The sequence below is a fragment of the Rhipicephalus sanguineus genome, chromosome 1 (assembly GCF_013339695.2).
Source record: "Rhipicephalus sanguineus isolate Rsan-2018 chromosome 1, BIME_Rsan_1.4, whole genome shotgun sequence".
Taxonomy (NCBI): Eukaryota; Metazoa; Arthropoda; class Arachnida; order Ixodida; family Ixodidae; genus Rhipicephalus; species Rhipicephalus sanguineus.
The window spans coordinates 89889062-89914637 of NC_051176.1; the positions used below are offsets into that span (position 1 = coordinate 89889062).

The 25576-nt window shown below is 44.2% G+C and overlaps 2 protein-coding genes and 1 long non-coding RNA gene across 3 annotated transcripts in view; 1 reads left to right on the plus strand and 2 right to left on the minus strand.

The window, feature by feature from the left end:
* Positions 1-5431, minus strand: part of LOC119406990 (uncharacterized) — a gene marked incomplete in the record, with an annotated part of 85042 nt that extends 79611 nt beyond the window's left edge. Inside the window, 1 exon segment of the mRNA XM_037673850.2 lies at positions 5363-5431. Within this exon segment, the coding sequence (XP_037529778.1) occupies positions 5363-5431 (69 nt within the window).
* Positions 5432-17522: 12091 nt separating this feature from the next.
* On the plus strand, positions 17523-18390 carry LOC119407085 (nucleolar protein 58). Its single transcript, XM_037673961.1, has 2 exons — positions 17523-17632; positions 17745-18390. Exons 1-2 carry the CDS (start codon positions 17523-17525, stop codon positions 18388-18390), a joined length of 756 nt encoding a protein of 251 aa, XP_037529889.1.
* A 789-nt stretch (positions 18391-19179) lies between these two features.
* LOC119393784 (uncharacterized) lies at positions 19180-24836 on the minus strand. Its single transcript, XR_007415981.1, has 4 exons — positions 24761-24836; positions 23668-23741; positions 22874-22970; positions 19180-20856 (listed from the first exon to the last, which is right to left on the minus strand). It is a non-coding gene; the product is annotated as an uncharacterized LOC119393784 (long non-coding RNA).
* Between the last annotated feature and the right edge of the window lie 740 nt (positions 24837-25576).

The window sequence follows — 25576 nt, forward strand, 5'->3', positions numbered from 1 at the left end:
ATCTAATGTAAGCATACTCACTGTAATTATGGAACAATATTGAATATTAGACACAATGCCACACCACTACTACAAACCTGCTGCATGACTTTCAACTCCACCAAACATGTCGCAAAGAGGCTCAGATGGTCTCTTAGGTACAGCGTGGTTGGAATATGCCACAGGATCAGCAGTTGTGCACCTACATACATTATTCCTCACAATGCTGCTATAGCCATTGTACCCACCCCTGTAATGCGCTATGTGCCTTGGGCTGCTGAGGTCGTGGCGTTCGACCCCGGCCGCACTGAAAGCATTACTATAAGGGTGGAATGTAAAAAAACACACGTTAGGATTTACGTGCATGTAAAATAACTCCACGTGGCAAAATGTAATCAAAATTTCGCCACCCACCACCATGTGAATAATTAACAGATTGTGGTATCAGCACACCAATCCTTTAGTCCGGTCTCTTTTCTTTCTTTTCCAAAAAAAGAGGAACTCCCGTGGCACACATCAGTTCCTCCTTTTCTGAGGAGCAACATGTATGCCCCTCTTCTTTTACTTCTTAAGAGTGAAATTTAGCAAACAAGTTACAACTTTTTCATAAATGCTGGTTTGCATTACAGGGGTTGAGTCACCATATCTTGAGCCTATAAAACGACTGCTGTAGGCTCTCTGTATGCAAAGAAACTCCATACGAAGTGTTGGACACGACAAGTTTAGCAGAGCGATGAACTGGGCTAGTTGGTGGTTGTTTATGCTACATCCTGCCCTTCACCTTATCCCTCCTGTCTGATTGTTAACCTTCATTTGACACTTCGCAAGAAGTGAATAAACCAGCTGTGAATTTGTGCACCAGCTGTCCTGTAGTCCCTGTCTCGTCCCCGTCTCGTAATACGAAGTGCAAGAAATCATGGACACAACAAATGGTTAAAATATATGTTAATTCACTTCCAAAGTATGCCTAAATGCTCGTTCTCACAATCGAGACCCATCGCTAGCGCGACTGACACAAACGTCGCTATGTAGGAAGCGTAACAAAAGTATTAGTGACATGCCACATTAGAGTGACACACAACGAGCAGTGACCCGCGTTACCGGGAAAGCCTACTTTAATAATTGTTGGGATTTTATGTCCCAAAACCACGATATGATTATGGGGGTTGCCGTAGCGGATGGCTCCGAAAATTGTGACCATCTGGTGTTCTTTAACATGCACCTAAATCTAAACACACGGGCCTCTAGTATTTCACCTCCATCGAAATGCGGCCACTGTGGCAGGGTTTCGATCCCACTACCTTCGGGTCAGCAGTCGAGTACCACTGGGCAAGCCTAGAGAGCGCTGGCTGTGAACCCACAATAGAGCACTGCACGGGCCCGGCCTGGCCCGCGGGCCGGGCCGGGTAAGGGGTTGCTGGATTGGGCCCGGGCCGGGCTCGGGCCTGAGCCAGGCCCGTATTAGGCCTGGGTCACATACGTATATGTATAATTGGGTGTGTACGTTGTGTGGCTTTGTTTTTGTTGTTTTGTGGGGTTTAACTTCCCGAAGCGGCCCAGGCTATACGAGACGCCGTCGTTGAGGGCTCCGAGTAATTTAAACAACCTGGAGTGCATTGGCGTGCACAGAAATTGCACAGTACAAGACGTCTACAATTTTGCTCCATTGGTATGCTACACGAGATTTCAAGAAACGCCTAATATAAGTTTCCGCCATTATAGTGAGTCAAACACGTTCTTGTGTACCGTGTAAAGAAAGCAACGGTAAACTGCCTAGATTAGTGTATATAATATGTGCGCGTTCGTATCTAGGGAAACATTTCGAGTATGCAGCTACGCTCGCATGCCCGTAGACTGGCCAACGCGACTTGTGTGTCATTAATATCTCAGGAGCTGTTTTTCGTGCATTTTGAGTGCAAGATGCGGAGCGACTCTTATCACAGGGCGAACGCCGTTGTTGATTTTGCCATCACTAGTGGTGAGGCGCCAGACCATAGAGACACTCGTTTCCCCGAGTGTGGCTCACAACTGGAGTGGTCAGGCTAGAGAAGCAATCCGCGAGTCTGGGAATAACCAACATGCAGACTGATTAGTTTTATTTAAAACACCCTTTATTCAACACACCGTTACTGTACACACGTCTGACACGAGGACGGTGGCTCGCTCGTTACACGGGTGTGCCTTGCTTTGACAGATCTATGGCCCTGCGGTGGCGGTGACTCGGGGAAGAAGGGTGGGACAAAGAACATTGTTGTTTTGAGCACGAAAATGTAGCGTAGATTGGGTGCAGTTGCCTGCCGAGGAGTCAACACGACAGCTTTAATTTATGTAACGCTGCCCAGCCTGGTGTAATCCTCCCAGAAGCAGCTAGAGCACGTTTTTTTTTTCTCATTGCATTGTGCAATAGATGAAGTTTGCAGGAGACTTGCTTCTTTTACTCAACAGCCCTAGCTCGTATGCAGTTGATGTAGACTCAACCTAAAAATGTCTGCATTGCTTTTTTTCTCCACTTTATGCAGGTATTATATTTTGTAGTTGTTCTTTGAAATGCAAAAATGACATGACGTGGTTAGCACTGCGTGCGTACATAAAAGAGCCAGCTATGACTCCAATTATATTTTATATTGCCCTGCAATCATTTCGCAAGACTATTACGCGCGTAATTCACCGAAAGTATACACAGTACCAGTGAAAGTCGTGACACTGAAAGAACTTCCTAAAACAATCTCTAGAAAATATATTTTGTGCGGCAGGTATCTTCACAATAACCGAAGGTTGGACAGTGCCTCCTTTATGCTCAAGGCATAACTAGCTGAAACGGGCCGGGCCCAAACCTTTCGGGCCCAGGCCGGGTACGGGCCACCTTTAAGAACACCGGGCCGGGCCGGACCCGGGCCGGAAAAATCGGCCCGTGCAGTGCTCTAATTCACTCGTTTTTCTGAGCGTGTTGCCAAACTAGTCAAGCTTAACTTCATGCGAACCTGCAAAGCCTACAGAATTTTAGTTCGTCCGCACACTTCTTTGTGTTGACGTTATACCGGGTTAGCATAGCTGTAAATGGAGGCAGGATAGGTGTGGTCATCTGGCAGTGCTAAGATGAACCGCGCAAGCACATAATTTTTACTGCAGAAATGTAGTGTATTCTACTTCTCTGCTGGTGTAAATTCTCGGCGGCAGCGTAATTTTGAATGTTTGCCTTTTTAACATTTTTTCGTCAAGGACACTTGCAGAAAACAAAAAAGAAACGGGTCTATAATTGTGGTTGTCCAAAGCATAACAAGGTGTCGGTGCTATCCTTTAGTAACCCAGTATTCTAAATACCTCTGTGTATACCAGAATACCATACGCAATAAAATTCTCCAACTGAGAATTTTAGCGAGTGTTGAAAGCATCTAGACAATTACTCGTGTGTGTGAGAGCAGACAATGCAGCACTGTGTGTGTCACAGCTCTTGTGGGCCAAAGTCATGCTTCCTAGACAGTGATGCCACTGCCCAACTCGGCACACAGAAACCGAATGCGATATTAAATTATTTACCGAGAATATATGAACCTTTGAGTGTGTATCATGCTTCCTAATGCAATAACATCTGAAACAAAGTGTATGAAAGCCACAGATCTTTTCTTTTTTTTAGTTTCAGCAAGAATGACACAGATCCTACGTTGATGAAGTATTAACCTAACTGCAGCCTCAACAAATCACACTGATGTGATTTGTCAAAGATGCTATACGTGAGTCCAGTTCAGTGTGATTTTTGAAGTCTGAGAAAGTTGTGAGCTAAATATGTTTTGCAGACAGTTCAAGTTTTGCTTGTCTTGAGGATATGGGCTCACCTATAAGCACAAACTTTAAAACAAGCTGCTGGACAATGTTGCTAATCTCCTGAAAACTATCCCAGTTTTAAAAAAAGGCCAGTGTAAGAAGAGGTGTAGATAAGATGTTTAATTTGTGATGCACATTCCATTTTTCCACATGTCAGAGTAACATGCATATGTGCCAGGGAATAGTGACAGAGAAAAAATGAAAGAAAGAACTTTATAAACAAGTATGAAGCACTAACACTTAATAAAAAGCAGAAGCGATGACCAGGAATACTTCTAACTACATGGCCAGATTGATTGCAGAGGTGTGCGAAGGGGCTTTGCGGATGCCAGAGGCTGGGTGTGTGCACTTATGAGGCAAACAGGGCGGAAAACAGCACTAGAATGCGAGATTGCTTAGTGTGGTTGACACTGGCGTATTCTGGTTAAAAATCGCAGAGTGTAAAGTTTAATCTTTGCTTCCTTGGCTCTAAAAGTGTCACAAGGTATGAAGTGTGTCTAAATTTACTTGGGACAGCTTGGGAACTTCTCAATAAGCACTGTGAATCGAGGCTTAGTAACAGCTCGGTAAGCAGCTGCCACCGCAAGCAAATCTAAGAAAATTATTGCAGAAAGTACTTCGCATCACACCAGGAAACTTGTTACATCTGAAATGTATACATCCGTGACTTCTTGCGTGAAGCTTGCCCTAACATAAAATAAACTCGTCCGAATGTGCCCAAAGTAACACAACCCCCGATCACTGGCAGATCGTCCTCAATGAAGACCGGATTTTCGAGCTTCTGCACAAAGCAACACAACCCAGAGCTTTAGGAGAATGTACTCAGCGAGGTTTGGTTTTCGAGCTTCCAAATACACGGTAAATCAAGCCATACGCAGGGATGCCGCCAGGGACGCGAGCAGATATATGCCGCTGCTGGCATATCTGGATTAATAAAACAGGTTGTTAATGCAACGCTTAACAAAACAGGCTGTTAATGCGGGTGTCCGACAGTGGCGATATCTCGTAACTTATTTCTCACATATGTAGATTACATGCGAGTTTTGCCGCACGCGTTCACCAGTTAGGCCTGGTTTGAACGAACAAAGAGACGGCACACCAAATGTAGGCAACAGAACGCATGCATGTGCCCAAAACAGCGACCAAATAAAAAAAGAATAGTTAGTTCATTGAACAAATACTGCACCTGTTGCCTGTAAGCGATGTCAATAGACGTAAGGAGAAGGATAGTGAAACGCCGCAAACTGCGTCGAACCACTACAGCTGCCAGAAACAGTACAGAACTGGTCGGACGCAGGACTACACAGAACTAGCAACTGCAATGCGCGTCATCATGTTAATATATTGCATAATCACACATGAGAGGATAGGAATACTAGAGTAGAGCTTGTCCACTACATTCTAACCATGGAGGACTCCATGAATAAAACAAGTGGACATCTATCTACAACTTTAGGAAAGATTTCCTTGCTAATGAGTGCATCTGCTGGATTAATATTCTAGGTATTATGATGGTGACGACCCTGCAACGTTTCTTTCGACTGTCATCTGTAGCACTCACGTGGGAACTGCTGATGCGTGCTGATGATGATGTTGATGTCCGCGGCGCTTCCCTTTGTAACGGGTCCATCATGTAATGGGCGATCGTCGGTATTAAACTGTATTAAACTGATCTGTAATCAGCGTAAAGTAATCAAAAAGAAATGTTTTCTTCAGTACTGGTAATTCAAAATGTAAAGCGCTGTCTAGCGCCGCAAGCACCATCATACGCCGGAGTTTTTGATTGATCATACGCCAGCTTGTCCCGGCGCGAAAAACAAAACCAGTCGAATGTCTGGATTACTTGAGCCAGCGTTGCCATCTGGTGAAACTCGCCACCAGATTTTGGAAATTTGGTGAAATTATGGAGCTTTTGGTGGCCAGGCCGGCAAACTTCTACACCAGCCAACATCTGGTGAAATCTGGGGAAAATCATTCTACCGAACCTCCGCCCACCATCGCTGCTCATCCAAATTTTAACACTAGGTAGCGCCTGTGACTACCCGATTCTAAGGCTTGCACGATATGGCTGATATTAGCATTTGTCTATTGGCTCTACTCCTCATTTAATACCCACTAATTATACCTGTGTTCCTGTGTTGCTGCGCTACCGCTAGGGCATAGTTAGAGTGCACGGTGAACGAAATCTTCTTTCTGCAACACATAAGAGGCTTCAGTAGACGGCGCCAGCTGTTATAAACTTCTCGCCAAGTGTATGAAGTGTATGCCGAACGTCGCACGTGTGTTTACGCTCAAGGACATTAGTGTGATCCTGTCAGTCATCAAATTTGCTTTGTATAACGCTGTGTGTCATTGCATTAATGACAACAAAATACATTTGATATTTTAAAGCAAGTTGGCATCGAGCCTGGCCTCTACACTGCAGGTGCTTGCCGCGCAAGTGATCGGCACTGCATCGTGAAAATATCCCGTCACGGCGCTCATGCAGCAAGGCAATATGGAAAAAAGAAATGGCGGGTTCGCGGTCAAGCGAGCAAAGATGGTATCGAGAATTTTAGCGCTCCTGATCCCCTTGTGTAAGCGCTGCACCTGTGTCCAATCCTTTTTTTTTATTTTCTCAGAACCTATATCTCTAGTATTTTTCCATACGCGAACAATCATAACTTTTTGCTAATGAAGATTTTTCATTAAAACTTGGCAAACTTCGTTATCACATGAGTGGGTGTGCAATGAACCTCGATAAGCAAAATCGTGCGACAAGATTTATTATGCCTGCCTGTCATACGAAGGTGCCACTGTGCTAGTGCATACTATTTTGGTTATTTAATCACTATGTTTTATTGTTAATCAGATCTCATTTGTTTTGGTTCATTGCACAGGTCGAAACTTCTCTTATTTCTCTAGAAAAAATTTGTTTTTTTAGTGGAATCTCAGGTGTGTTCGCGTAAACCCCATTTTTAATGAAATTCCTAATTAAAAAAAATTAACAAAAAAGAATTTGCTTTGTGATGCTCACATGTGCCTAAAAAGGTGTTTTTAATGTAGACTAATAATTTCTAGTGCTTATTGCTTTCTAAATAATTTTTCCGGCACTTGACCTCATACCTTAAAGGCTCCTCATCATGACTTTGTGAAAAATAAAATGAGTTCTTCACGAATGTTGATTTTGTAGTCCAGGGGTTCGACGGAACACCGTCTGGCGAGGGGCATAAACATTTCTTCCGAATAAACACACTGGCCCTAGTTGCAACGTAAAAAAAAAGCTTTAGCGAATGTTTGTTTATTTGCTAGAAATGTTGATTTTGGGTCGTTTTTATGAATTTCGTAACAATTTTAATTTCTGGTGAAATCTGGGGAAATTTTAGCGAGTGTCTGGTGTCGTGCCCACTTTACAATCTGGCAACGCTGACTTGAGCGAAGGAAAACATACGGACGCTGGCTAGTTCCGTTCAACAAGATCGGCATTGCGTCTTGGTTCGGAGATGCGATCGACGCGCGTGAAGATTTTCTATATGTGCATTTTATACAGGCGGACGCATCATGCACGCGCGAGAGAGTATAACCGCGCGTAAAAAACTGCTTATAAGCGTCCTCAGAAAAATGCATCGTTCGGCGATTAATCTATGTAAACATACAGTAGACATGGTGTTTCACGTAACCTATTTGAAAAACCAAGCGTTAGAAGAAAAAAATAAAATGTTACCGCAGCTGATTCTCTCCTAGCTCCCTAATCATCTTCCTTTCTTCTGTCTCTTCCCCCCTCCCGAAAGAGTATTTGTGCCCCTCTAGGTGGCAGTTGCCAGCTTGCTCTCTCCATGGGCGCAGGGGGGTGCAAAAGGGGCACTTGCCCCCCTCAAGCCACGTACACCAGCACTTGCCCCCACCCAAGCTACACCAGCGCTCTCCTCCTCTCCCAGCCGCGAACACATGCTTGCAACCCTCAAGAAAAATCCTGCCAACGTTCATGGCTCTCTCCTTCTTTTCTCTGTGTCCTTGTATGCAAATAAAATAAATAAATAAATATCATCTTTACTTCCCCCTGCCCATCCCTAGAGGAGCCGAGCTGTGGCTGTGCCCCCACGACGGGCAGAAAATATAGCGACCTTTTCAATTCTTCTTTTTTCACGAAACACTCTCTATATAAACGTTCATCATGGGCCGAGGGGGGGGGGGGGAGAGGGGAAGGGATGGCGGCTGCGCCCCCCCCCCCTGGAATTTCGGATATTTTTCTATGCAGTAGCAATAGAATTAGCACACTGTCCCGCATATCTGTGTGAAACGGCCCTCAGGATTGCCAGCCACCTTAGTAGCACGTTGACACAACGTTGCCGCCACATTGAGAAAGTCGCTTAAGTAAGAGAGGACTGACAAGGCATGTGTGGTCTCCCTCCCAAATAAGATCTTGAGCCTCATGTTTGGTGTACGTATTATTTTTCCATCGGTTTCCAATTCGACACAAGATTTACAGACAAATTCACAGATGACATCTCAATTAGGGAGTAAATATAAATTAATAAAACTTGGGTTCTCTGTTGAAGTTAAGGGTAGATGCTTCAAAATAACCAGTGCCATTAGCCATGGTCCTTACATGTTGAAAATGTCTATACCAGCGGTTCTCAAATGGGGTTTTGTGGAACCCAGGGGGGTCCGCGGAGACCCATTTAAATAAAAGCCACGTACTTCCCGTTGCATGCTGTGTTGTCACCCCCCCACCTTTCTTTCTCTCTCTGCAGGGGTCCCTCAACTATTCCACCAGTCCACAAGGGCCCCCGAAAATGGCTGAGAAACAATTAATGGTCTCAGAACACCTTCTGAATTAAAAATGTTTGCTTTTAAAACATATTTTTTGCCAGATATGGAGGGAACATAGGTAGTTTTATCTAAAAAATAAGCAAGAAAAGAGATGGTTTAAAGGCGCACTGTACATTTTATTTTTGGAAAGTTTTGGCTGACAGACTTGCCTACCAATATATACCATTTGGTGCTTAAAAGTTGCTAGAAAATTGTACGCCTGAATTTTTAACGTTTAATGTTCACAAGGTGCTCATAGGGCTCCGTGGTATCCTGATATGTCGTCCGCAACCGTCGAACTTTTTTCGTCCGCCTCAACACACTGTATGGCTCTCAACTTTGTTGCATAGTCAAGGTTCTTGCGCTTCTTGATGCTGGTACATTGCTACATTGCTACACGAGAAGTCGACAATTCAAGCAGCAATGAACGTCGTGAGCCTGTCGTGTGCGCGCTCGATCCTGCCCACGGGAAAGTAGAAGAGGCACTCTATGCCTGGTTTTTAGAAGTGGCCAACTGGTTCCGGAAGGCAGGCTTCGTGACGGCGGAACTTGCGGAAACCGGTGAAGACGGCGACGACGAGAGCATATAGATGACGCGTTTCGCGAGTTGGCGTCCCTCTTCCCGGCTGCCGTTCCACCCGAAGTGTCTCCATGCGGACGATTTTGTGGAAGCGGACTGTAATGTTCAGGCTGTTGCGAGCCCCGCTGTTGAGGACATTGCAGCTGCGGCAGACGAGGCGGCGGCTACACGCGCATACTCCGCCGCTGAAGTGGCGGCAGTGTTCGGCTTAATTCGCCGTTGTTGCGGTGACATGGAGGGAACCGGGCTGTCGCTTGGTTGGTTGGTTGGTTCCTTAAGGGAATAGCTCAACCCACTACGGGGGATCGGCCATGAAGCGTGCATCGAGGCTAGCGTCTTCAACTTCATTTCGAAGACGAAGAAGCAGGCCAAGATAAGCGATTTTTTTTCACGCAAATAAAACGTTGTGTTGCATCGTGTGCGGAATTAGTTGTCAATTCTTGAATGCTCCGATTTAGGTGCTCGTCCGCCACTGTTGAGGTCTTGGGGCCTGTATTTTTTTATATCGAATTTTTCATATATCAAACTAATTCGCGATATCCCCTTCGAGTTCGATATATCCGTGATCGACTATCTACATTATAGATGTGCCTTGCTTTGTCAGGACGTAATCATCAAATACTTCTGTTGCTCTCAGAAAAAGCTACCTTTTAAAGTTTGAATTGGACTGTGTACGTGCGACTCTTATTCTTTGAATGTATATTATGCTGGAAGTTACTTGTTCTCGATGGCCCAACATTGTTTTGATTGATGAAAAACCCTCAAGGGCCCTGTTCTCATTGCATGCTCTAATTATAGTGTGTAGCTCTTCTGCAGCTTCACATCCTCGCTTGTGTGCATGCAACCTATAAAAAATGAGATGCACCTGCTTTTGTGCTTGATGGTGTCACAATGATGGCTTTTAAAATACCAGTGCACATCAGTGCTAAATGAGGCATCGCATCTCTGCATCTGTGACCAGTCAATTGCTGCTGCTGCTGCTGGTGTATGGGTGGCACGGCCCAGTCAGGCAGTGTTTGCCTTTAGCCTTGTCCTCTAGGACAATTTCAGTATTGTAAATAAACAAATAAAGAAAATAAAATGACAAGTTTTGTGCGTCTTTCTTAGTCCTAGTCCTGTACACTGCTTCACCTATAAGGAATGAGCATCCATGAGTTTTGCATGTATTGCATTTATTGAGCGTATTTTATACTGGCATTGTCTCTCAAAGTTGTTTATTGTCACAAGACTTTCGGAATACATGCCCTGTGGAAAGTCTCGGGAGAAGTACATCTTTGCTTTCACACGTGTCTGTACATGTACGTGACTTTTGCTCTCTCTCGTTCTGCGACTTCCCCAAAAAGACGAACACGTGCACATCTCTTTAAAACTTTGGCCTTTGCTGCACCAAGCAGTTATTTAATACCTTGCAGACATGATTGCTCCCAAGCAATCTACACACTGCGATTGTTTGCGCTGCCCAAAGCTGGTGAGGGGCCTAAGTATATGCAGGAGGATCGAAAGGTGGGCCAGTTGGTAATTCATTTTCTTCGTTCATCGAACTGGGAGCGCAGAAAGAACACACAAAGGACGAAGCGAGGAACCTCATAAGACAAGCGCTCAGCGAATACAAAGGAATGCGAGCGCTTGTCTTATGTGGTTCCTCGCTTCGTCCTTTGTGTGTTTTTTCTGCGCTCCCAGTTCGCTGAACGAAGAAAACCTAAGTATATGCTCACACATTTAATTTCATATTACTTAAATCTCAGTTATTTCCAGTGAGAGTGCTGCCCTGGAGTATACCTCAACAAATAATGTCAAATTGGTGCTACGCTTTTCTAGCTTCACCTGCGACTCAGCAGCCATGATCGCACTGCTGGGCTACACGCGATCTTGAGTTCAGTCTCAGCTTCTGCGCCTGAATTCCGATACATGTGGAATGCCAAAACACTTGTCTGCCATGCATTGGGTGTGTGTTATATAATCCGGGTGGACAAAATATGCAGTCACATGGCATGTCCAACAGCCTGGGCACATATATATAACCCCCAGAATGTAGTTTAATCTCTCCCTCACATGTGTCTTCTGACCAAGAACTCGCTTGACTTTGATGTCATTAGAGAGCTTTAGTGCCGAGGACCCCAAGCTGCTTGCATATGCACTCTTTTGTGTTCCTTTGTACTCCTAGCCACACCCATGGAGAATACAATTGAGGAAAACAAGGGCTTGTGTATGTAAGCCGCTTGGGTCCCCAGCACCAAAACTCTCTCTCTATTGTAAAAGTCTTTATAGTGCGATGTTGAAAATTCTTTGCAATGGTGTATTTGACTAGTCGTTCCCACGCGCTCTTGCCTGAGCGCTTCACATTCAGCTGGTCGAAATTTCGTGCCCTGACTACATTGAATTACTTCACATTGATTGCCCTTTTCTGGACTTCCGTGTTTTACAGTGTTCCTATGTAGTGTTGTCAAATTCCCATAATGTGACCAGCACTCACATTTGACTGTTGTTTTGCGTTTTCTCTGCACTGCCACATCAGCTAAAGCGGTTGCATTGTGCCTGCTCGCCCCCATCTGCCCAAAGACTGCTCTGGTGTGCCTTTGACTCTGAATTGTAGGACATGGGTGTTCAGCCAAATGTACCGACATATTAATACGTGTATTCGTCTTCTGCTGCCATGTCTTATGTGTACCCGACTTTCTTCCATATGACAAGGAAAGATATCTCTATTCATTTGCTTTTGCTTTTCTCTTTCAAGGCACCAAAGAAGGCATTTGTGGAGAGGCCTCTACCTGTCGGACGCACCAAGGCAGTCATTACACACGTTACAGACCCCGGCAGGTTGTTCTGTCTGCAGCAGAGCAGCCTGCTTCCCGAATTGCAGTCCATGATGCTCGAGATCAATGGTTCAGTTCCAGACACACCTGTGCCTTCGCCAGCCCTTGGTGACACTGTGTGTGCACGCTATGCTGCCGACGGACTCTGGTACAGAGCAGCAGTGGTTTCCCTACCTCAGGATGGCAAGTGCAAGGTGTTGTTTGTGGACTTTGGCAATGATGACTTCGTACCGGTCGGTGACATCAGGCCCCTTGCCGATCAGTTCAAGGCCATTCCGCTCATCGCCAACTGCGTTGCACTGCAGGGCGTCAAGTCGGTAGGCAAAGAGTGCGTGGAGCAATTGCTCAATATCGAGGTTGAGTTTGAAGTTGTGGATACCTCAAGCCAGCCGTGCAAGGCGAAGATTTATTCAGAGGATACCTGCCTCAACGAATTGATTGAGTGAAGCCGAGAGAAGTATAACTCGTGGGGGGGGGCCGGGACATTTACGTTGTCTTGGGCTTTGTAATTAGTCCAACAAAAGCTATCTTTTTCTGTTGCAAAAAGTACAAATAAACTTTTTGAAACGTTCCAGGTGCATCTTCTATTGCAAAAATAACTCCTGCAGAATCATTCTGTGTTAGTACAAACAGGAGTCTTGATACACACACAGACTTTTCGTACAGAAAGTGAAACGTGACCACTGCGTTTCCTTTGATATCTTAAAGAGACATTGAAGGTAAATACCAAATCGAACATTTCCAAAGCCTCGCGGTGCTTGTTTTATGCCAATGGAATGCCTAGTTTAGACAAAATAATGTTTTGAAGGTTTGCACAGCCCTAGCACAATCCAAATTGACCATTCCCTGAGCAAAGATGTGTGATCTTGCTTGCAACAACACCACCCTTTACTGCATGAAGGGTGGTATTGTGGTTCATTGCTGAAAGAGCAAAAGCTCAACCAGAAAGCGAGCTGATGGCTTTAGGTGGAAACGGCACTCTCTGTTAACTTGCACTTAGCGTGAACTTTGTGATGAAGCAAAGCCAGCAAAGTATAACACTAACAAGTATTCTGCAATGCCACGAGACCTGCAAACCACCCCAGTCAAGATAAGCTGATGTGGCCATGACATGTTTCTAACTTGCACTATCAAATATGTCACTCACAGCCTCAAAAAGCATAGCTTTATTTTAAATGGGTGCCTATAACTTTGAGGGTGTCTTCACTGGGATGAAAGTTTTTACACCACCTAGGCTAATGTAAAGGAAAGTAATTTCTGTAAGATTGAAATTTAAATGCAGAGGTACAATTTTTTTTCCATTTTATTGTACGCTTCAATGGTCTTATCGTTATGAGTAGTTGAAGTGTAGCAACAAAATTGTACTGAGGAGGTGCTGTGTCATCAGTTTAGTACTATAGAGAAGAGAGAGAAAACTTTTAATAAAAAATTGGCTGCGTATCTGCGTGCTTCGCTGCAAATGTCGTAGAAAGACGTTAGTCTTCTGCTGGTCGTACTACACGAGTCCTTCTCCTCTGTGTTGAATCGCCGCATCTGGCTCATAGCGTCGCATTTGCAGTGCAGCCCAAAAAACACTAGTATTTTCAGCACAGCCTAAGAAACACTGGGCTTTAGAATTGCGTATCTATGTATTTTCTAGTAAAGGAGAACACACCACCTAATACTTACGTATTGCTGTTGCACCTCAGATATGAGTAACATCTGCTTTGTGATCGACAAAGTTCACAAGAATAAACGGCGCTACCAGTTCAAGATGGCTGGGCGTTCAGCAAGTGGTTAAACTTTGGCCAGGCGGCTGAATCGGGTGACAGAAAGGCCGACAGACAGACAGACCGAAGTTCCCCAAGAAAGACTACTATCTTCTTTAATAAAGCTGCTTGGTTAGTGTGGGTGGAGGCCCTTGCGCAGGGCCCTACTGGCAAATGCGGCTTGCTGGGCCTGGCCAAGGGTGGCCGATTGGCTTCCCAAGCCCAGTTGTGCCTCTAGAATGTCCCACTGGAGCTGCAAGTTGTGTCCTACATTTATAATATTGTTACCCGGAGTATTATGGTTACATCTATGAGAAATTGTTGAACAGGGAATGCCACTGGAGTAAACGTTTAGACAAGTTGACTTACCTTCATTTGCTGCCTTGACGAATACAGGTCCACTTCACAAAACGTTGGCTCCAGTGAGATTCCCTGTTCCACGATTTCTCATCGCTTCAAGCCTCGATCTTTCCCTGAACTTCTGTGTTGTTTGGATTTGGTACATCTAGCGCCACTCTTGGTACATTGTATACAACAGAGAGGGTGGAAAAAGGGCTAATTGTAGCTTGTGCACAAGCAGATGGTAAAGCTTTGTAAGGAAAGCCTATGAGAGAAATGTGGCATTTTGAAGCTGTAGAACTGAGTTTTTGGTTCAGCAGAATGATGTTGAAACACTGGAATTACTAACAGCCTTTATTGCCTCCAAGCAGACTTGTACATGTTACAGAAAATAAGTAACCGATTACAATTACGATTACTTCCTTTAAAATGTAATTGATTACAGTGGTCAATTACAGTCCCAGAAAAGTAACTGCATGAGCAATTACAGAAATCTAATCGATTACTTTTGCATTGCTTTTCTTCAAAACTTTATTGCCATAACACTTGCATGGTAGACAAACTGGTAGACAAAAAGGCTTACTGTGGCTTCTGTGATATAGAAATTCCCTTCCTTCATTATTTGATATAGCGTTAACATGTTGTTAACTTTCAACACGAATTCTTTTTCAAAGTTGTCATCGCTGATTCTTCCATGTTTCCTCGTTAAGAGGTCAGCTGCTACACTGAACACTCTCAATGTATGTGCTGGAGGGAAGGGTGGTGTCATAACGTATACGAATACCTTGCGCACCAGCTCGTAGTTGCACAGTGCTTCGATGCTAGTGTCCACACCCTCTATGAAGCGTCATGCTTCGCTGTTGCTGGCGCTCTGGTAAGGCATTGCAGGTAAGGCCAATAAAAAGGTGAAAAAATAGGCTCTGTAGGGAGCCCCCCGTCTATTAGGACGGGGGGGGTCGCATATTTTTCGGTACGGTAACTGCCGTAGAAGACTGATAACAACTTGGTTTTGGGAAAAAAAAAAACGTGATTGCCGGCAATCAAATACAAGAAAATGTAATTGATTACAAGTAATCGATTACTTGTAACACGTTACGTACAACTCTCAACTCTGCCCCCAAGTGAACTGCGAACTGCTTCCTACAGCCTTCGTCAAAAGTATGTGATGCATCACCTATTGCCATTGGTGCTCTGGAAAAAAAAATCACGAGAAGGAGTGCACCATTACCTAGAGACGACTAATTGCTGTCGGTTGTTGTTATTGGAAGGGACTCAGGGATATGAGGATCGTGCCCCAGTAAAATTAAGTGTCCCACTTCGGAGAATAAAATTACGCTTGCGAGGTATATCTCGTTTTGAGATACCTTCTCGCATTTCTTGGGGGTTGCACTATGAATCTAATTTTGGCAAGTTCGTGAGAAATGCCACCTGTGTGATGCACGAGTCGCTAGGGGATATAATAGAAACGCACTGATGTTGGCCTAGTGACATGCTTGCTGTGCACTTTTGGGAGGAATATAGCAAGAAGATAGAATGAGCAAGCATATTAACACTGAACAACTGGGATGGATGCGAAAAATGTGAAGCTTGTGCTTTACTGGCATGCAAATTTTGTGGTTAGGCTTTGGTTGGGAATACGCTCATGGTCATGTCGTCATGCTTCCTTCTTGAGATTCCCCTTAGACGCCGCTGCACATTTATGTACCCTGTAGTAAAAAAAAAAAAAATGCGAGGAATTCCCGTCACTGTCTGGGCCATAGAGTTTCCTAAAATGACCTAGAGGGAACTCTAGCGCTGCGATCGTTCAGCCACCATGGGAATGATGGGTAGTACACGGATTTGCCTAGTCTTCGTGCTTGTGGGCTTCGAACGCACTTGTGGCTTTGTTTATTGCTATGTTTTGGTTTTCTTTCGGATAAAAGAATGGATCGTTATGAACTTCGTGACCAGATTTGAATCGGTGAGCCTAAAGAAGTTAAAGTGGTGAAGTGAAACTGCTGATTTTTGCTGAACTTCGTTTTTCGACAAAGCGGATGCAGGCGACGCGGAGCCAAACGGAGCCGAAAGAACGAAGTTTAGACAAATCCGTGTACTACCCATGATTCCCATGCTGGCTGAAGCGCGATGCATTGCAGCTCCCATAGACACTAGCGCCAGAGTTCCCTCTAGTAAGTATTGTAGGAAACTCTATGGTCTGGGCGAGTTGGGTGAGTTTGGGCGAGTTGTCTTTCGGGGGTGCGACATCTCTCGGGATTTTACGGTAGTTTGCTTACTTCTGTTGCTTTCCTTGCTGTTAAACTTGCTAAGAATTTGGACATCCAGTTCATAAAGTACCTTGTTACAAAAATTACGAAATGTCATAACACTCAAATTGCTCTATTTGTGCCGATTAAGCCCGAAGACGATCGCAAGAGTACACATTCAAAATTTGCGCCATTGTTTTTTTTTTTTTTTTTTTTCGTGTGTGATAATGTGGACGACGATGGAGCGCTGAGTAGTATGACTGCCTCAACATTTTTCATACGCGATTTACGAAAAAAATATCACACGTACAACATAATTGTTAAAAAATTTCAACTTTATGAGTGAGATTATATTTTAAATACATTTCTTTCTGCGAAGGCTTTACGGCTTTACTGACAATTCTAAACTTCATTGCCATCGTCACTACAACACCTACTTACACAAACGAAGACGCTCCTCCGCTTAACGAAAAAGAACTAAACTGGGTCTGTATTGTTGGGTATTTTTCTCCTGCTAATTAAACGTATTTCTCACGCAAAAAATACAACAACTCTAAATTATTGCGCTCATTTGATGTTTAACTTCGACTTGGATCTACGTTTCGCACTCTCGTGTTCATCCGCGCCTTGCATGCATGGTATATAAGCTCCTTGGCTGCACGTGCTCTGCGGCTCTGCTCATTTGCTGGCGGTTGTTTTCAAGGCATGTTCTGTCAGAGGAGCTCTTCTTTCTCGGAGAGGAGGAATTCCTCAGGCAGTGGTCTTGCCCTTTTGTGTTGGTCTGTGACAGACGCGTGAAGCTTGTCTTTCGGCCTCCCTGGTTCTTCTAGGCTGATGTCTCGTTTGGTGCCGGCCGAAATACCATGTAAATACGCAAAATGTACATATTCACGTTTTATTTGCGCTTTTGTTTGCCATGTAATGTACATATGTATATCCATCCTTTTGTGACAAATTTGTGTGTGTTTATATACATGTGAAACATCGATTGTACGTGTTGCCTCCGTCATTTCGTGTTTTGTTCCATGTAACTGAAGTTTGTTTTGTCATTCTCGTAAACGTATGTCTAGCGAGCAAATGTTACGTTGAATTGTTATTGATGTGAAGCGTCTGTGATAATAAATTTTTCTAAACGCACCTGGTGCAGGTAGTGAAAACTTTTTTTGTTTGTTGTGGTCACTGTCGGGACCGAAGTGAACCTTCCAAGATGTTAGTTCTCTTCGAGTCAGCGGCGGGATACGCCATCTTCAAGGTTCTGGACGAAAAGAAACTTCAAAAGACTGATAACTTGTTCAAAGACTTCGAGAGCCGGACAAGGCATCGCGCGTGGTGAAACTCAAGCACTTCGAAAAGTTTGAAGACATGACCGAGGCCTTGGCGGCTGCAACGGCGGCCGTCGAAGGTAAGATGAGTAAAAGCCTAAAGAAAGCAACTTGGCCAAGCACCCGGCCTCCACCGTGCAGATACTGGGCGCCGAGAAGTCGCTTTTCCGGGCGCTGAAGACCAAGCACGACACGCCCAAGTACGGTCTCATCTATCACGCGCAGCTGGTGGGCCAGAGCACGCAGAAGCTGAAGGGCAAGATGTCGCGTATGCTGGCAGCCAAGGCAGCCCTGGCCACTAGGGTCGACGCCCTGGGAGACGACGGAACGGGGACCGAGCTGGGAATCGAACACAGGGCCAAGCTGGAGACGCGTTTGCGAGTTCTCGAGGAAGGCGGAGGTAACAGGAGAATCAGCGGCACCGCGCGGGGCAAGGCGAGGCAGGACAGGTACGAACACAAGAGCTTCGTGCGTCAGTACGAACCTGCCGAAGATTCCACGCTGCCCACGACGTCGGGTGCCGGCGCGAAGAGGAAGTTTAAGCAAGAAGAGGAGGAAGGAGGTGAGCAGGAGGCCGATGACGTGCCTGAACCCAAACCCAAGAAGAAAAAGCAGGTGGCAACAGCTGAGGAGGTCAAAACCGAGACTGTCGCCCCCAAGAAAAAGAAGGTGAAGAAGGAACCCGAAGAATCCGATACACCCGCACAAGTCAAGACTGAGCCAGCTACCCCCAAAAAGAAGAGAAAGCGTTAGCCTGCTGAGTGTGATGACGAATAAATATTTTAACTGTTTTTAGAATAGTCTCTTTTATTACAAGAATGTCTTGTGGTACAGCGTTTCAGAAAAGGTTCAGAGGTGCTGCGAACGGCAAGATTGGCCTTGTGACATGGGAGAGCAAGGAAAACTGCTCTTTTCAGTGTGTTGGAATTGTGCACTGAAAGCTTTAGTCACCAACCACTGTGACGTGCACAAACAAAGCTTTCAAAATGTGCTGTAGTACAATTGCCTTACAGCCCCTCGCATCAGGTATTTGACACTTGGCAACATCACTGGGAAATGGAAACAATACAGGCATTTTCACCTGTTTAATACATCCGGGTGAGCCACTACCTGATTATTTCACATAAAAAGTAGCCCGCCGATCTGGTTGTGCATAAATGATGTGAATGGGTCCGATTTACAAATGCACCATGTGGCACTGCACAGCTTCACGGGTATGATGCAGCCCTTGTGCACCTTTTGGCACATCCTTGGTATAAAAAGAGAATGTCGCAGTGTTGCTTGCACCAAATAACCTGCTGCTTTTGCTTAAGGCTGATGTAGCAAGTCAGCACACCAGAATGATAACTGTGGTAGTTGTGCACATAGCCTGAATATAGAAAAAAAAATAGACGAAGTATTGTGCAGAGAGCTCTGCAAAAGCAATTTTATGCGTTCTAAGCCTTGCATATATGGCACAATTGCACCACTCCTTAAATTGCATACCTGTTTCCTGCAAGCTGCACAGACCATTTTAAATAATTGGGAAACCCTGTGCAACTAGCATGTAGTGTGACATCTGCTTTGCAAAACTCGCAATGCTTGCATTCCAAATAGCAAATGTAAGAAGTGCTTACGTAGAATTGATATTTACAGAATAGTAATCAACTGAGCTGGCTGGTTCGTAGCCACGATGACAGCTGAACGAAAAGCGGGAACAAAGGGAGTTAGAGCCCCACTGATAGGAGCTTGGTTTAGCTGGCTTGTTCTTCAAGGACAAGTGGTGCACACTATAAGCTAGTCAGTAATGGGCATCTGTGGACACTAAACGCTTCAGCAGTTGCATATTATTTGTAATGAACCTGAATTCACGTCACTGGCCATTGAGATTGCGAGTGAACATCCTTACAGCTACAAGTGCCATTCTAAGTTAGTGACGACAACTTTGAAGTCGAGTGGCAGTTAGTAAACACGCTTCTTGATCGCACAAGCAACACAACTCAGAAAGCAAGAACACACTGCACCGCCTTCAATGACAACTGTGTGGGCCTTCAACCCACAAGTAGTGCTTCTTTGTGAAAGCTTAGCTGAAGCTTGCTGTTCGTGCTGCAGCACTGTGTCAGTACAAGGACACACATAGTTCACTTAAAAACAAAAATTTAGTTGTTCATGCTGACATTTTGCAGAAATATCAGGTTATATAGTCCAAATTGTTCAATACAACACTTGAAAGGTTCCATCTGGAATGGCTTCTTTGTAACTGCTGAGGGGCAGCTACACAAGTTTATTTAGCTGTCTTGGCAGCAGTTAGCTTCTCTGCAAGGAAGGCAACTTGGCATTTTTTGCTTAAAAACCAAGCAACTGCGCCAGGTGTTACACTGACTGATATGATCCATCCAATTTGAGCAAGAACAGAGCAGTGGTAAGCACAAAATTTTTAATCCGTGATTTTTTAAAGTGCAGATATAATTAAGTTACAGCATTCAGTACATCTGTATCAATGTCTTTTAAAAGTAATAGTTAGGCTAAGTGAATCTTATAACTTATACAGGAATAATAGAACGTTTTGTAGAGGAGCAAGCTTTTCACTAAAAAAAAAAATTGGAATCTTTTTATCAGCAGACACAATGCTATCTTGCAGATCATTTTGTAAAAGAACAAAGGTGGCACACATATTGTCTAAGACCTTCTGTGACGAAACTGGCTAAATGACACGATACAAGTTACAGAAATGCATCGTTCTTGCTGCTGTGAGACAGGAACTCGTTTGTAAACACACAGTGACTTTAAAGGTAAGGCACAAATAAGCAAAAGAATGAACAGTATAAGCACAGCACATTTACTACAATGGCCACCAACAGCTCCTTAAATGCACATAGTGCATGCTATCTATTATTAAGACCAGTCACCAGAAAACATGAGGCACATTAGAATTGGGATAAAGGAGCATCTTTTAATGTGGAGCCGAAGATGGGGCAGTTTTCAGATCAAGAAAGACAATGACTAGAGAAACTTGGAACAGTATACAGGTAGGCTGTACACTGAGAAACCATCCATGTGTAATGATAAGAGTCCCTATGTGGAAACTTTTCAGTGACGCTTGAGATGATAGCGATGAAAATATGACTATGGAATTATGTGCACAAATGGATGTGTTTGCAAGCACTGTCATGAATCTGCTTCGTCGTCGCTCTTGCTTGCCTCAAACAAGCGGATCAATTCTTGAAAGCGGCTGGCCACCTGGAATACGAAACCATAGGAAGATTTGAACATGGGCACCATGACTCTCAACATTTCTGCATGTCTGCACTATCGCACGAAACACGTGTGCTCATAACTCATTGCTTTAGAGCAGGATCTCAATAATTCGAAATCTTATCAAATTTATGGATAATTTTAACTGCATGGCTACCCTTGGCAAAGCACAGCTAAATGCTACTTTGAACAACATTTCTCGCTCCTACAGAAAAAAGGTGCATTGTGTCGCCTCATTTCAACATGCCTCCAAACTTTAAGATTATACGACAACGAACACAAGGTGCATGGGAAGCTGGCACGCACTAAGAAACTAGCTGCCTCAGCTCGCATCCGCTGCAGATCACTCGCAAGATAGGGAGAATCGGCTACCTATTGAAAATGATAAGCACACTAACACACAGACAATAAAAAAATGAACACACAGGTGCTCTGTGCGTTCTATTTTGATGTCTGGACTTGCCTTTGTCAAGGCAGTTGCCGCCTTAACAAAGGCAAGTCTGCTTGTCGAAACGTTGGCTCCAGCAATGCTCCCTACTCAAGGATTTCTTATCTTTTCGTTGTCAGTGTCTTGGTGTGCTTACAGCTTTCAATATGTCCCATTTCATTGCAATCACTAATCTGCATAGTTCCTTCACTTCTCAATAAATATGAAAACCAAGGCATCGATGTTTTTGCTTTAACATGGACCGGAGAGGAATGCGACAGCGTTTTTGTTCTTCAATGGCTCAGTGACGTGGAGCTGAGGATGTGAATCGATTTCTGAAACTGTGACTAATGTATTGTTCTCCTTCTTGGTATACTTAGTGTATTTATTCTAGTTTCTGCTGTGACAGAGAGCTGTGCTGTTCCCTGCTTTTTACTATTCTATAACTCTGTACAAACACAAGCTAATTCTAATATGCTTTAATTACTACACACAATATACGCTTATATACTCGCTTTATTTTCCTGTACGCTGACTGATGTGCTGTCATAAAGGGCCTTCAGGAACTTTCAAGCTGTTTGTAACAGCTTTTCACTTGAAGGAACCCCAACAAATTTTAACGAATTGTTGTAAATAAAGATTTGGTTGATTGATTGATTACAAACTAGCTCGGACCAAGACCCTAGTCAGGCTGCCTATAGATTCAGCCGTTACGACCATAACTGTGCGGCAATGCAGGGCAAGGCTGGTTTTCACACACCTGCGTCCTCCAGCACCCATCCTTGGGAAGGGGCAGGAATTTCAAATTAATTTGTATCTTGTTTTGATTATTTTGCACTTAAATGTGGTAATACCTAGATATGTAAATACTAACAAAAGCAGCAACAAAGAAAAATGCACAAGGAAACACAAAGACTTTCTTTGCTGTCTTACGGCAAGTGCTATTCACAGGAATTCTTGCGAGGAGTGCTCGATAAGCACCTCTCACAAGAATGCAGCATTATTTTCAATTGATGACGCCTCTTCCAGCATGTAGATAACATGTTCTATCCAGCTTTAATTAAACGGATCCATTAAAGTTTTGATGATTTCGTACAAACGCACTGGGCTGGTTGTTCGAGTCCTTAAGATCCTTCGCAGGTTGACTTAAGCTCTTTGCATAAAGTGTGCGATTCATTACAAGGCTTTAAAGCTGCAAACTGCTACAGATTGTAGCGGTGCTGGTTTTAGCCGCTCCTGCCCATGGCACGTTGCATGGGCACCTGGTGGCACTGATCTCTAACATGGGCTGGCGGCTGCTGCGGGAGGCACCAGCGTGAACCCGACTGCTCGGTGGAGTTGAGGAGCGAAAGCAGTACTAAAGAAGAGGGTACCATCCAATTGCCCATAGTTGCCTTGATACGAGGTGTGTCGTCTAACTAAACATGCAAATGATTTGATAATGCTATAGCCTAACCGTCAACACAATTTAAAAAACTGTTTCAGGGACCCTTAACGACGGCAAATCTGCTTCCACCTATGACGAGTTTATCACGTTTGCTCAGAAGGCTTAGACGAGTCATCAGAACGGCGTACCTGCTCGGGAGGTCGGCCCAATGTCTGTGACGCTCGCTGCAGTCCCTTTTCGGTGCCCAGCTGCTGGCACGCTTGCAACAGAACCTTGTCATCTTCCCTGCATTGGTACAAAGACGCTTGCTTTGGGGAACACAGGCATTTTGGCACTCGAGCAAGCAACCTCACGCTGTAGGCATTATTCCAGCGTTGAAAAGCAATGCTTACGTATTCTTCACGTAACAGGGAGACTACTTTGTAACAATGAGTCCTAGGCAACATTAAAGTTGTTCTAATTAATTTATGTAATTGTTAATACCGTCCCACCTAGCAATCTTATACTTCAATCATCAAAATACAGCCATCACCATTTTTACAGCAGAAAAACAATATAAATTGTCTGTACTTGTTGTACACATAATAAAGACAAACAATACAAGTGGGTCTCCGGAATCGCAACACTCTTACAGGTATGCTGAGCAGCAGTACACTACGCAACAGCAGGTGGTAGAACCAGCATGGCCAAGTTTTGTAGAATGATATACTCTAGATGTACGTATGCTAAAAAATTCCAAACCAGGCGTGGACTCAAAAAAGCAAGCAACACACACGCACAATGCACTATCATTAAGTATTTTGTTCAGGCATTCCAACTTATTTCACTGATGAGGAATCTAAATTCTGAAATGTATTTACTGGCAGAGGAATCGACAAGTACAAGTCAAAGGACGTTCATTATTTTATATAGTCAGGCTTATTGTGTGTGTGCGCTACACAGAAAGAGCCCTTGGCCACACGAGAGAAATGTTTTTACGTACCTTGTCCAGGCAATACTCTGGCCTTCTCTGCTGTTTGTTTTGTCTCCATCTTTTCCAACTGCAGACTTGGAAGCCTGGATCAAACAAGTTGTGATTATTAGACCCGAGTCTAATGCACCGCGTGGGTATGCAGTTGAACCCCTCTATAAGAGGCACTGATAGCCCCTTCAGCGGCGGTGTGTACAATTGTACACATTAACTTTGGAGGCGCGTTACGCACCCAGTGTTTCTTAAAATGGCTTGAAACGCACTGTGCGCATTTGTGCGGGCTTCCTGAGTGGATAATTAGCGATCATTTAACTTTATTGTGCTGCATATTGCTGCAGAGGATCACTGTGCTGGAGACACTACCACGTTCGACGACCGTTCGATGTGCGCGTTCCAGGACCAACGTCAAGAGTATTTTTTTTCTTTGCTCGAAACGAGTAAAACCAAAAAACAACCTGTGCAAGCATTTTGGACCTAATATTTGATTCTTTTTATGCAAGGATTGAAGCTGACTCATTGCAGGATAATTGGATATTTAATTACATGCTAATTAACATTAATTATTGAAAATCACACAAAACAACACATTCCTCCATTTTCTTTCTTGGAATGTACTACTGAATACCTTGTAATCATGCCATGAGAATTTGACGCATTTGCAGACAGTGCATCATAATTTGCGCCTGAAGGGGATATAACAGACAAGTGGGTATAGGAGACACCAGTGTGTTGATAAGAAAACAGGGGTTGATAAGAAAATGCATACGTGGTAACCTGCTTATAAGAGACACCTCATATAAGGGAAACGAACTGCTCCTTGGTGCACGTCTCCTATAAAGGGGTTCAACTATACTTGATGTCCTTATTGATGTAGTGCTATGAAAATAGGAACAAAGAACCTTAAGCAAAGGCAGTAAAAAAGTCATTATAAGAAAGATGAAATTAGAATGCTGTTTCTTTCTTGGTGTTTTACGTCCCAAAACTGACATTAGGATGAAATGTGAGAACTGTGCGCAGGTAGATTTGCTTAGCTGTTAATATTAACCAATCCCGCCAATTACAGACTTATTAACCTATTTTCGCGTGTAAAAGACGCACTCCCTACCCTTTATGACTTTCTCGGAGAAAAATAATACATAAGACACACCTATCTTTAACTCAGTCAACATGATAATACGCCATTATGCGCACCGAGTACATTCATCGAGAAATGTACGTTGTAGTCACGTGCGGCACTGAATATCCATAAGCAGCAGTATAAAGTTTGTAACTAAACCTTTTAAGTAATGCTGCCCTAAGGCGTAGAAAACAAATACCGTATAAACGCGTGTAAGGGCCGCACTTTTTTTTCAAGAAATGAGGGCCATTTTTCAGGGTGCGGCCCATACACGCGACATTTTTTTTTTTAAGTAAAAACGCACCAGTTAGCGAACGAAGAGCGTTTATTGCAGTATACGACATTTCTTGCGACATACGTGCTCAATCGTCGTCACTCGGCGAGTCCTCAGACTTGGAGTCCGAGATGAGATGGTGTGCTGCGAAGCGCCGCCACCCCACAAGCAGTCATCTTCCGTGCCATCCAAGCTGTTAGATATCCCGGCAACTTTAAAACTTCGGGACACAATGTCCGTCGACACCGAGCTCCACGCAGATAGATCCACCCAAGTACAGTCGCCAAGTCTAGTCCCTTCACACGCAGCATGTCCGTTGTGAGTGCAAGACCATCATTCCGCACTTCAGTCACATAGCGGAGCAAGTCTTCTTCCAAATCAGGAAACTTGCACTGCTCTCCTTGGAAAGCGCGCTTAGTGCTGTTGGTGTTTCGCAAGGCTTCTTTTTGAGCACACCAACGTCGAACACACTTCTCGTCAACGTCGAATTTTCTGCCGGCGGCACGTTTCCCATGCTCGAGAGCATACTC